The sequence below is a fragment of the Manis javanica genome, chromosome 2, assembly GCF_040802235.1.
Source record: "Manis javanica isolate MJ-LG chromosome 2, MJ_LKY, whole genome shotgun sequence".
NCBI lineage: Eukaryota > Metazoa > Chordata > Mammalia > Pholidota > Manidae > Manis > Manis javanica.
In genome coordinates this window covers 179,093,868-179,107,027 of record NC_133157.1, presented here as the reverse complement: position 1 = coordinate 179,107,027, position 13,160 = coordinate 179,093,868, and the positions used below count along the sequence as shown (strand labels likewise).

Here is a 13,160-nt window from a genome sequence, read left to right as displayed (position 1 = left end):
TGGTTGTCTGGAGATATGGACTGGGGAGTTTTCCTCCTATGGGTGCTAAGCCAGTGTTGGAGTATAACATAAAAGCCCATCTGTAGCAAAAAACAAATGTAGGAAAAAATCTCAACAATACACACGTGAAATGACAAGGCTCCTGATAGTGGGCTTTGGCATATGGACACGAAGGGGTAGTGAAGGCTGGGGCAAACCGGGGACATCAGCCGCCAACAGGCTCTGTTCAGTGCTGGACAGAGTGCAGAAAATTTTCACAAGTTAAAATTTGGGTACAGTGTTACTAGATTTTATGATTTTTTTAAAAAGTCAGAAATGTTTATAATTTTATGAGCTTTCATGACTTGAGAATATTGATTAGGTTTTAAAAAGTCATCATATAAGCTAAACAAAACACATTTGTGGGCTAGAGAGTCTGCAGTTACTTCTGTGACCTCTGAGGAGACTCAGGAGCAAAATAGAGTAGGTGGTCTGTGAGCACAGGTCCGTATTCCACTGAACGCAATCAGGACTCTATACAGAGGCAATCTCCTACTTAGAAACATCACAGACCCAGGAACTGCTTGATAGGATCGTTCCACAGTCTCTGAGGATCCCAGCCAGTAAAAATCATTCTTCGGGTTGCTCCACTTCTGTTTCTGTTCTTTTTCCATTAGCCACACTACAAAGCTTATCTCTTTTGGGTAGGAAATGATAGCTCAATTGTCATGTCTGTATGTTTGTTTATGGGTGTGTTTGTGTTGGAAGGAGGAGTAGGAAATGTTGGGGATTTCCTTCCTGGAATCTCAGAATGTTTACTCTGGAAAAGCTCTTAAGAGACTTTTGGTACTAACGCTTGTTTTACAGATAGGGAAACTGAGTCTTAAATAAGTTACTGCAGAGCTGAGACTAGAAAACAGGTCTCCTAACTTCTGGTTGAACTTACCATGCTCTCTCCATCTTTGTACATGAAGATGAGGCAGCAAAACCAACCCGAGTAAGATGTTGAGCTCTTTATTACAGGATGGGGAGGAGCACCTCAACTAGTGCTGCTTGAAGCATTATTGCTTGGAGTTAGGGAGGCACAAAGCAAACTCCTTGCTCCCTGAGATCGATCCTCAGGTTATGAACATACCCTAAAAAAAAAAAAACCCCAAAATTAAACAGCAGCAAATTTCTTTCATTGAGGATTTTCAATTTAGCCCTAGCTCAGGGCTTCTACATCATAAGAGAGAGTATGGTACAAATCTAAGAGAGGTCATTTTTTCCTCTTTTCTTTGAATTGAATTATAGCTCATATACAATAAAATCTACACTTTAAAAATGTGCAATTCAGTGGTTTTTAATATATCACAAAAATGTGCAACCATCACCACCGTCTAATTCCAGAGCAGTTCCATCACCCTCAGAGAAACCCTGTACCTAGTAGCAGTCACTCCCCATTCTCCTTTCCTCCTTGGCCCTACTTTCAATGCTAATCTACTTTCAGTCTCTATAGATTTCCCTATGCAGACATTTCATATAAACGTATTATACACCATGTGGCCTTTTGTATGTGATTTCCTTAATTTAGCGTAATGTTTTTAAGGTTCATCTACACTGTAGCCTGTATTACTGCTTTATTCCTTTTTGTGGCTAAATAATATTCCATTGTGTGGCTGTACCACATTTTGAATATCTACTTATCAATTAATGGACGTTTATGGCAATTATGAATAATGCTATTACGGACATTTATGCACAACTTTTTGTTAGGACATATTTTCAGTTCTCTTGGATATATACCTAGGAATAGAATTGCTGGATCATAATTAATGCAATGCTTAACTTTTTGAGGAGCTATAAAACTATACTCCATAGCAGCTGAAACATTTTATGTCCCCACCAGCACTGTATAATAGTTCCAGTTTCTCCACATCCTTGCCAACCCTTGTTATTTTCTGTGTTTTTAATTAGAGCTATCCTAATGGGGGTGAAGTGGTATTTCTTTGTGGTTTGGGTTTGAATTTCCCTAATGACTAATGATATCTCCTCATGTTCTTATTGGTTTTTCGTGTACCTTCTTTGTAGAATGTCTATTTAAATACTTTGCCTATTTTTTTATTATGGTATCATTAGTATACAACCACATGAGCAACACTGTGGTTACTAGCTTTGTCTATTTTTTAATTGAGTTGTCTGTTTTACTGTTCTAAGGGCTCTTCATATATTCTGCAAACAGACATATGCAAATATTTTCTCACATTCTATAGATCATCTTTTCACTTTCTTGATAGTGTCATTTGAAGCACAAAAGTCTTTAATTTTGATGAAGTGTAATTTATTATTTTTTCTTTTATTTGTGTTTTTGATGCTGTCTCTAAGAAATTATTGCCTCATCCAGAGTTGAAGATTTTTGCCTGTGTTTTCTTCTCAGTTTTATAGTTTAGCTTTTACATTTAGGTCTTTGATTTATTCTTAGTTAATTTTTTGTATAAGGTGTGAGGTAGAGGTCCAAGTACATTCTTTGGCATGTGGATATCCTGCTGTTCTAGCACTGTTCCTTAAAAGTACCATTCTTTCCCCATTGAACTATCTTAGCACCTTCATCAAAAATTAATTGACCATAAATGTAAAAGTTTATTTCTGGATTCCTGATTGGATTCCATTGATCTGTACATCTATCCTTATGCCAGTACCATGCTCTCTTGAACACTGTACCTTTGAAGTAAAAGTGTTAAGTCCTCTAACTTTGCTCTTTTTTGAGATAGTTTTGGCATTCTGGGTCTCTTGCATTTCCATATGAATTTTAGAATCAGCTTGTCTTGTCTACAAACAAGACAACTGTAATTTTGATAGGCATTGTATTGAATCAGTATCTTAACTTGGGGAGTATTACTATCTTAACATTATTAAGTTTTCAGTCCTTGAACATAAGAGGATTTTCCACTTATTTATTTATTTAATTTATTTCAACAATGTTTTGTAGTTTCCAGTTTACAAATATTTTATTTCTTTGGTTAAATTTATACTGAAGTATATTATTCTTTTTGATCCCTAGTAAATAGAACTATTTTCTTAATAACATTTTCAGATTTTTCTTTGCTAGTGTTGGAAATATAATTGCTTTTTATATACTGATCTTTTATCCTGCAACCTTACTGGACTAGACTTTATTAGCTCTAGTAAATTCTTTATAGATTCCTTGGGGTTTTCCGTAAATTAGATTTTCCATATATCATGTCATTGTGAATAGAGATAGTCTTACTATGTTTCCAATCTGAAAATATTATTTCTTTAAGGTAGATAATCTCAATTACCTGTTACCAAGTTCACTGATTCTTTCTTCTGCTAGTCAGATTTACTGTTGAACTTTTGAACCCTTTCTAATTAATTTTTCATTTCATTTATTATGCTTGTCAGCTCCAGAATTTTTGTTTTTTAAAAATTTTTGTGTCTTCATTGATGTTCTCTATTTGGTGAGACATTGTTCTCATTGTTTTCTTTAGAGATTGTTTCCTTTAGTTTTGAACTTATTTAAAATAGATAATTTTAAGTTTCTATCTAGTAAGTCTAACATCTGGGCTTCCTCATGTGCAGTTTCTATTGGCTGCTTCTTTTCCTATATATGGGTCTTACTTTCTTTTCATTTGTCTGTCTCTGAGTCATTTGTTGGAAACTGAACATTTAAAATGATACAATGTGGCAACTCAAGATATTTTATGCCCTCCTCTTTCCAGGTTTGTTGTTAGAGTTAATTTTTTTTAATTACTTTCTTGAAGTAATTCTGTAAAGTCTGTATTCTTTGTCTTATGTGGCCATTGAAATCTCTACTTGGTTAGCTTAGTATTCAGCTAATGATTGAACAGAGATTTCCTTAAAAGCCTCAAACCAATAATGCTTCCAGCCTTTGCTAAGGGTCTGCATATGTTTTGGGCACACCTTCAAAGATATGGCAGCAGTTTACAACTCTGCCTTGCCTTCACTTCCTGCTTATGTAGAGTTTCAGGGTCAGCCAGAGGTGAGTGATTAGGGCCTTCTCGGGTTTTTCCTGGGCATGTGCACAGCCCTATTCATGAATGTGGCCTTCTGGAGTCTTGGGAATTTATTGGAGATTTTCAATGACACTAATGACATCTCATCCCCCAAAAACCCTTTTAAGCTTTTTGGTCAGCTTTTTGTTTGCATCAACTATTATCACTACCTCAGGCAGCTGAAATGTTAAACAATTGCTGATGATTATTTTTGACAAATCCCCAGGTAAAAAATTGTTTGTAGTGAGTGAGCTCTGAGTAAGGTAATAATGACAAGCCCTGACAGTAGGTTTTTTCAGGGAACTTCCAGATAGGTCAGATAATAACACATATCCACACACAGGGCTTTTGGGTAACTCCAAACCCCTTCTGCCTCCTGTATAGTACTGTAGTTATGGGGCTGGTGCTTTTCAAGGCTATTGAATATCAGGAAAAAGAATGATGGAATTAGGGCATGTCAAAATAACCACATAACTTGATTCTAAGAGTCAGTAATTTTCTTAAATAAACATTCCTTGGATTTTGCAAGCATTCGGTTAATTTACAAGGTTCTGAGAAAGTTGATTTTTTTTTCTTGCTAGTTTCTCATTGCTTTTACAGAGGGAAAGTTTTTTGCAGATTCTTACTCTACCTTTCCCACTGATGTCCAGATCTTTTACTTAAAACATAAAATAGTAACACTTTTATTTATTATATAAACAACATAATATTAACAAGCAAACACAAAAACTTCACCCATAGTCCTACCTACTTAACACACCAACTGTTTTTTTTTAATTCCTTTTCTTGACCACTGATATGAATACATTTGGTATTGTTACAATCATAGTCTAGATTTACTTGTACATTCTTTTATAACTTCACATCATATGATTGTTTCTTAAGCTGCTTCATAATTAGTAGCATGAACATTTTAATTATTAAAATTCTATCAAGTTCACGTGCTGTAATAATTTCATCATCTTTCCATTTTTACCCTGTAGGAATTTTCAACTCTGACAATACTATAGATAAGTCTAATTATACTGCAAACATGTAGTTTACTGTTTTAAAAATATTTCCTTAGGATAATTCTAATTAGTAATATTCAATTCAAAGGTTATAAACATTTTATACCTCAAGTTATTTCCAAAAGGATTGTATTAATTTACATTTCTCTCAAAAATTATGTGTTTCTCTACATCTTTTATAATTTTGGCTGTTATTGATTTTAAATTGGTTAACAAAAATACATAAAATATATGAAAATTATTAATGAAGTTAAACATTTATGTCTGCTTTATTTCATATGAATTTTATATTCTGTGGTCTTACAAGTGCTCTAGCTACCCCATGAATAATTGTTGATATTCTCTTTATTTCTAAAAAAGTAATTAAGAGATGGTCATAGAATCTTATCAAGTTAAAGGCACTTTAATATTGTTTTCCTTAATATTAAAATGTCTCATAATCTTTGCCACAATTTTTAGAAGCACTAAATGACATCTTTTTTTTAATTTTAGCAATAAAGCTACCTTTTTAAGTGTTTCTTAGAAGCTATAATGTTAAAGCTTTCAGATATCCTCAGAAAAATCCCATCTAACTTCAGCTACAATTTAAAGTATTAATTGGGTTTTGTCAATAAGTGAATTACATATATACATTGTTTCTTGAGGGAAATGTATTTTGAATGTTAAATAGTTAATATTCAAGCACACTCTAAGAATATATCACTTTAAAAGCTCAGAACTTATTAGTGATTGTACAAATGAACATGTTACCTAAAACTGGTGACTCTACAAATTCTATGACATTGTTTCTCCTTATAACTTAATCTTTCTTTCTTCCCAGTTTAAGGCCAATCCTCCTGCTGTGAATTTCAAACTAACTGGAGAGACAGATGACATATTTCAGATACAACCAGACGGACTTCTGTATCGCAACAGAGCCCTGGACAGGGAAACAAGAGCTGTTCACCAACTCCAGGTGAATTGAGACCAGACAAAGGGACCTAACTCCAATCTCTTTGAGCACCCTTTGTCCTGGAAGTATTTCTGACACTCTCATCTCTTGCACAGAATCCTGTTAAAGCTTTCCTGTCATTAATGGCATGCTTTGCAAACCTCATTTGTCCATTTTTACCAATTACAGAGATATATAGCAAAGGTACCCTCTTCCTTAGGCTTTTTTTTTTAACCAAAGTAATCCAACTCACATTGCCAAGACCCTCTGATGGCATTACTTGTCCAGGTATGGCCATGCTCAGGCACCTCTTTCAAACATAAGCCAACACTTCTCTGATATTTCCCCGGGATCTGCCTGTGGCTGTTGTGTGGGCTTTGGACCCACAAAGAAGGCAGCATCAGCACTGGGGTGAGTTTCCTTGGGCCTTGCTGGAAACATAAGTATGGCCAGAGGCTAACTAAAGAGACCCTTCTGTCTTTCCCCTTTAATTTCATGGTTGGTCTCAATATTCAGGAACAGTAAAGAGCTAATTATGAAAAAAAAAAAGAGCGAGCCAAAGGTTGCTGTCTGGTAATTTCTTCTGTTGGTTCAGTAGGTTGACTGCTAAAATGCCTCTGTAAGAGTTCATGGCACTTTCATAGTCTCACAGCTCAAAATGTTCTTATTTCACTGACTCCAACTGTTTAGGAAAGAAACCTGTCCAGTATCTAGCGTATTCTACTGCTGGAAAAACACTGTCAATATTAGCCAGGTTTAACTGATGGGACCCCTATTTTAGCAGCTCACAATTTGGTCTTTTATTGGTGTCTTTCTTCCTTATAGTCACCAGGTTATTAGTTCTTTGAGCTCTAATTGTCTCTGGGTGAGTTTTGGTTGTGTGATATATGGTCCCGACTCACCAAGGTGGTTTCCCTTTCTTTCTGACATGAGGTTGCAGCTCTGGATGCTCATGGAGCTACAGTGGAGGGCCCAGTCCCCATCATCATAGAAGTGAAGGACATCAATGACAATAGACCCGTGTTTCTTCAGCCGAAGTATGAAGGCTCAGTAAGGCAGAACTCTCGCCCAGGTAATAGGCAGGAGCCTGGAGATACTTTTGGAAGGTTGTCTGGAAGACGGGGCAGATTTGGGTGACCAACAGCTACAGCTCTCACTCATTAGACACTTACTCTCTTGTTAAATTTCACAGTAACCCTCTGAGAGTTGTTTTATTATGCCCATTGCTCTAGGACATAGTTTTGCAACTGTGGCACTATTGCCATCTTGGGCCCAGTAATTCTCTCATTGTCAGAGGCTGTCTTGTGTAGTATAGGATGTGTAGCTCCATTCCCGACCTGACACCTGCTCACTGGATGCTTGTAGCAACACCCACCTCCTCAGTTGTGACAGCAGAGATGTCTTCAGACGTTGTCAAATGTCACTGGGGTGGAGGGCAAAATCACCCCGCAGTGAGAACCACTTTGCTAAGATGAGATTTAGAACACCTTAGATCTCTAGAATGCTCTGAGAAGGTGAGCTGACTCTCCCACATTCTCCCAGGAATTGCACAGTCACTGCCGGCTTCAAGTTACTTTCCTTCCCTTCGAGTTCCCAGCTATGGTTCATCCCTTCACTATGCTTTTACCTTTCATGTCCACAAAAGCCCTTCCTCAAGGCGTAGGTGTGTGCCGCAGGCTCTATTGAAGATTTGGAGAGCTGAAGGGGCAATCCCATTTTACCAGTGCGCAAAATAAACATGAATACTAGACTTCTGAGTTCTCGGAAAGACTCTTGGATATTTTCATCGACTCAGTTACTTAATTTTCTGTCTCTCTCATTCTTCAGTGCCCACTTCCAATAACCTAGGAAAAATATTCCTTCCACTTTATTATGTGGAGCAATTTCACTGTCTCTGTTCCTGAGATTGCACACCAAAGACTCACAAACTGTTAGGTAGGGATCTTTCAGGTCTTACCTTTTTCCCCTTCACTGGTAGGATCTTCTCGATCAGAGATTCTCAAACTTTTTTGTCTCAGGGCTCCTGTATTCTCTTAAAAATTATTAATCATTCCAAAGAACTTCTAGATATGTGGGCTATATCTAGTAGTATGATGATAAATATTTAATAGCTGACTCTCTGGGGTGAAAATCCCTGTTTTGTAGCATTTGCCGGTTTCCATGGTCTAAATACTCCCACCATAGCCTATTTTAAGCTACCAAAGGTGTTATAATTGGCTCACAGAATTTCTGAAAATTCAACAATTGACTGCCATGAGCTGGCTCCAGTACAACACTTGTTAAATCTGTCAATATTATAAATTAAAATGGAAAAATTAAAAATATTTAAATATTTTAATAAATATTTTTAAAATATTTATAAGTATTTAATAGTATATGTTATTTAAAATATCCTATATTTTAAATATATTTTCAAAGTAGCTATATTTTCAAAGACAAAAAGAATTATTAAGAAGAATGACATTGTTTTAATCTCTGCAGATCTCTTTAATGTCTGGATTAATCGAAAACAATTGGATTCTCTGTTTCTGTATTCATCTGTTGCCATATGTTGTTTTGGCTGAAACATATGAAGAAAGACTTGCCTTCAACAGACAATGTAGTTGGAAAAGAGAAAAGTATTGTAATAGCATTTTCAGATAATTTTGGATGCTCTTTGATGTTACCAAAACTCAGCAAGTGGGGTTCTTAAAGGCCAGATGCAATGTGGAATCTGAAATTGTAACAATGCCTATTTTTGGTATTCCTTTACGCTGAAATCCATTGAATTATCCTGTGCTTTGAAAGGATCTTATACATTCATGAGTTTTGACTGCACTGGCCCTGAAAATAGACTTGTAGAGATTTAGAGCAAAGGATTGTAGAGAAAAGGAGCAGAATAAAGACTTATTTCTTCACTGATATGACTTATGGTACCCTTCCTCATTCTATCTTCACTTCTTAGAAAGTAAAAGTGACTGTGGTTAGTTTGAGTTTCAATTAATACCCATTTTTTTTCTTCTGGGTATGTTTGGTCAAACAGGAAAGCCCTTCATGTACGTCAATGCTACAGATTTGGATGATCCATCTACTCCAAACGGTCAGCTTTTTTACCAGATTGTCATCCAGCTTCCCAAGGTCAACAATGTCATGTACTTTCAGATCAACAACAAAACAGGGGCAATTTCACTTACCCGAGAAGGTAAGTGATGCCCTCATGGGATTGTCTGAGTCAGAAAAAGGAGCCTAGATATGCCTCGCCTTCAGAGCTTTTTCCTTTTCTCTTCTCCCCTCCCTGCCATAGGATCTCTGGAATTGGATCCCATTAAGAATCCTTCCTACAATCTGGTGGTCTCCGTGAAGGACATGGGAGGCCAGAATGAGAATTCCTTCAGTGTCAGCACGTCGGTGGATATTACAGTGAAGGAGAATATTTGGAAAGCACCAGAACCTCTGGAGATTGTAGAAAACTCGACTGATCCTCACCCCATCAAAGTCACTCAGGTAGTGCCCAAGAAATGCCTAGAGCCTTCTATGCAATGGCCTCACTTTGTGGGGACTCACCCTCATGGTCTTCACTGATACATTTATTAGGTACATTTTTGCATAGCACAACTATAAAACAAACTAAAAAGACAAAGTCTCTGGCTCCAATTCTCTGGAGTTTACGATCATGGGTAAACTCTGGACTTTGCCAACTTGGATTTGGAGATACACACACACACACACACACACACACACACACACACACACACACACACATTTGAACTTCAAAAGAGAACTTCACTCACTTTCACCTTCCAAGTAAATGCCACTGATGTTTGTTATTCACTGTCGCTGCATGAGAGTGGGCTGTGCATAGTGCACAGGCCATGGTACTGGTACATGATTTTAATTTGGGGTGTCAAATATTTCTGAAAGGCTGCCTCTCAGTCTTGTGGGAAATGGGAAATATTTCTATCCAATAGATTCTCCCATCATAGGTTGAGGGAGAGACATAGGACTGGATGAGAGTAAGAAGTGAGTGGGCAATCTTTACCTTAGGACATTACCCTCCGCCAGTGGCACGTCTTGTGTGTGCCACTTCTTTCCTTGTAAATGCTCCCTGCTTCTCACCTCCATGGCTGATGCTCTCACCCTGGGCTCCCTCCTACCTTAGAGCTCTTGGATATACAATCTGGGTGCCACCCAGATCTGATCTTTTCTGGAAGATCAATCAGGAGGCTCCTTGACATGAAATCTGTGGGCTAGTGAGAGAGCTCTGGGTTTGGAAGCAGATAACCAAAATCACGTCCTTGCGCTATTGCTTAAATGATTGACAGTGAATAGGTCATTTAACTGTTCTTAATCCCAACTTCTCATCAATAAAATGGGGATAGTAACACCCTCTGGGTTGTTGTGGAGATTAACTGAAAGGTAGTGTTTTTGAAGGTGGATAAAAAGTATTAATGTTATGTAAACTCCCAGTGTGTAGTTCACCTAAGATTTAAAAGAAAATGTCACTGTTGAGGTTAAGGGACCCTGGAAAGGCCCAGCCCATCATATCTATTGTCTGGCCTGAAAGGATTTTCATTTATTGAATGTAGAATTAATCAACTTGACCTCCTGGTGAAAAAGAAATGAAAGCAAGGGGCATTCTGCCTTACCAGCTAAGAAAGTGTGTCATGAATCACTACTGTGAGAATTTCAGATTTTACTGAAAATCATTCCTGAAGTCTAAATAAATTTATTATTTAGGTCATCCCCACAAAGATTATAATGCTAACCAGAACAAATGTGCTTGTTTGCTCCTGGGGCTGTCAAAGAAAAGAAATTCAGGGACATCACACCCAACAGCCAGTACTGGGGAAAGTGCTTTGGGTGTTTTGAAGCCCAAGAAGAAGACTGGAGAGGGCAGCTTAAGGCAGAAGAACTCAGACTGAATTTTTAGGGCACAAGGGAAGCTTGCTTAGAACCAACAACATGGTCTTTGGTTTCAACAGAGGGTGGTCCTTAAATACCCAGCAAGGGACAATGGTGGTTCCTTGACACCCTTTGCAAGGTATTTGATACCTGGTCTGAGAGAATAGTTTAGTGTGGAAATTTCAAATAGCTGAGTTTTTGTGCCCTAGTTTCCTCATTTATAAAATGAGGATAATAATAGTCTCTGCCTCATAGGGTTGCTTGTGGATTTAGAGATAATACATGGAAGTGTTTAGAATTGTGCCAGGCATGTGGTAAACCCTCTGTAAGTGTGACATTACTATTAGAACATCAGAGAGGCCAGCCTCTCTGTAGCAAGTTCACTGGTCTTACTGTTGAATTTATTTATTTGTTTTTGCCAAGTTGATAAAATATAATGCCAGGAGTTGGCAATTATTCTGGTCTCTGAAGTCTATAAAACTATTTAAGGGAGGAATGTACTTTATGTATCAGATGTCTTAAATAACAAAATGGAGAAGAGCTTAAAGTGTCTCCTATCACTCTTATCATCTTCATTGGTGAGTTTTAGAAGCTGGTCATAAATCATGGCTTAATCCTCACCTAATTCTGTAAAGTACATTTTGTTTCTTAAATTAGTGTTTCATGGATATGAAGCCTTCACAGTTAGACTTCGAAAATAACAATGCACAAACTCTTCTGAGGGTTCACAAAGAATTGCTTTGGAGAAGAAAAATACTCGGCTTTTTTCTGAGCAATATAACTTGTTAGGAAAGAGAAAAAAAGGCTTATTTTAGGTTGAAAATGAAAATGTAATTCAATAATTACAAAAAAAACCCCATAGACACACAAACAGGGTTGTCAGAAATTTCAAATTGAGAACCCGAAAATTATTTATTTTCCAGTTCTTTCTGTCCAGATGTATTTTCCCTCACAATTTACTTTGGGCCCTGTAGGTGCGGTGGAATGAGCGAGATGCACAATATTCCTTAGTTGAAAAGGAGAAGCTGCCCAGATTCCCATTTTCAATCAACCAGGAAGGAGATATTTATGTGACTCAGCCCTTGGACCGAGAAGAAAAGGATTCAGTGAGTAAAACTGGGAGCTGTTTCACAGGCAACAAAATAAAGCCCTGCACCCATGGGCAGCTGAAAGCAGAATCGATTTTACTTTAAAAACCAAGCAAATGAAAAAAAAACCCCAACAACCCAAAAAAGCCTCAGACTGTGTTCTGAACCCTGGTATGTTATTCTCAAAGGCATGATACTATCCCCACAGATCTGACCCATTTCATTTTCTCCTGCTTCCCAGTTCTAAGTAAACTGAAAAAGAGGGGGTTAATGACACAGATGTTTTCTTTGCCTTTTAAAGGAGGTGATAAAGGGATCATGTCTTAACTCTGATTTCCTGTTGTAGTATATTTTTTATGCGGTTGCAAAGGATGAGCATGGAAAACCACTTGCATTGCCACTACAGATTCATGTGAAAGTTAAAGACATTAATGATAATCCACCTACATGTCCATCTTCTTTGACTATATTTGAGGTCCAGGAGAATGAAAGAATAGGTAAGAAACAAGAGCTGTTCAAAGCTGTGTAACTGTTCTCCCCATGTTAACTCTGTAATCCTTTTCTCCTCTTGTCTGTTGGGTAAAAGACGGGCAGGTAAATCTCATTGGGGATCAGTTGTCCATGTCTGGCCCAGTATAGTTTGAATGCATCTTGGGACTAATACAGGTACAGTATTTTGGCTCAAACAACATCTGGGTAGTATTCTTAAACTGGAACTTTTATAACTACCACAATTGTTACCATGGCTATTACTGTGACCTCCATTATAGTACTACTACCATCGTTACCACTACCACCAGCACCACAACCAGTATCCTGTATACATATGTTTATCTCAGGCAAGGTTTTCCTGTAGATTCTTATTTGCTCTCTGACAAACTCAGTAACAGATAAAATCTCATCAAATTTGCTAAATGACTTAAACATTTACCCCCAGGTTCAGATACCCTGCTGTAAGCACTATAAATGGAAGTTGACTTCTGACCCTGGATCTTCCCTCTCTAGGAAGTTGATAGTAGTTCAGGAGGCTGGTAGATGAAGTTCAGATCCTATCAGTTTTTGTCCTTTGGTTCTTGACTTGCTTTGTTTCTTGTATTGTGTCTTACGGATAACTTAAGTTTTGTACAGACAACTACTATGAGAACACTATGATTTCTGGGAGTTTAAGGATTTCCCTGGATGTGGAACAAATCTTATCAATTACCCCTTGGTGTTGAGCCCATTGACTGAGCAGGCTGGCTTTCTTGTAATGTTTTTG

General features: G+C 37.4%; 1 protein-coding gene across 5 annotated transcripts in view; it reads left to right on the top strand.

Moving 5' to 3' along the window:
• Nucleotides 1-13,160, top strand: part of CDH17 (cadherin 17) — a 102,728-nt gene that overhangs the window by 51,008 nt on the left and 38,560 nt on the right. For 4 of the 5 annotated variants that reach the window (XM_017648912.3, XM_017648911.3, XM_036995507.2 and 1 more), the window contains exons 4-9: nt 5,823-5,957; nt 6,867-7,005; nt 8,956-9,114; nt 9,217-9,416; nt 11,789-11,920; nt 12,249-12,399. In XM_017648912.3, coding sequence (XP_017504401.2) covers nt 5,823-5,957; nt 6,867-7,005; nt 8,956-9,114; nt 9,217-9,416; nt 11,789-11,920; nt 12,249-12,399 — 916 coding nt within the window. Of the gene's footprint in view, nt 1-5,822; nt 5,958-6,866; nt 7,006-8,955; nt 9,115-9,216; nt 9,417-11,788; nt 11,921-12,248; nt 12,400-13,160 lie in introns of those variants that run through there. The other variant, XM_073229838.1, reaches the window with a different exon arrangement.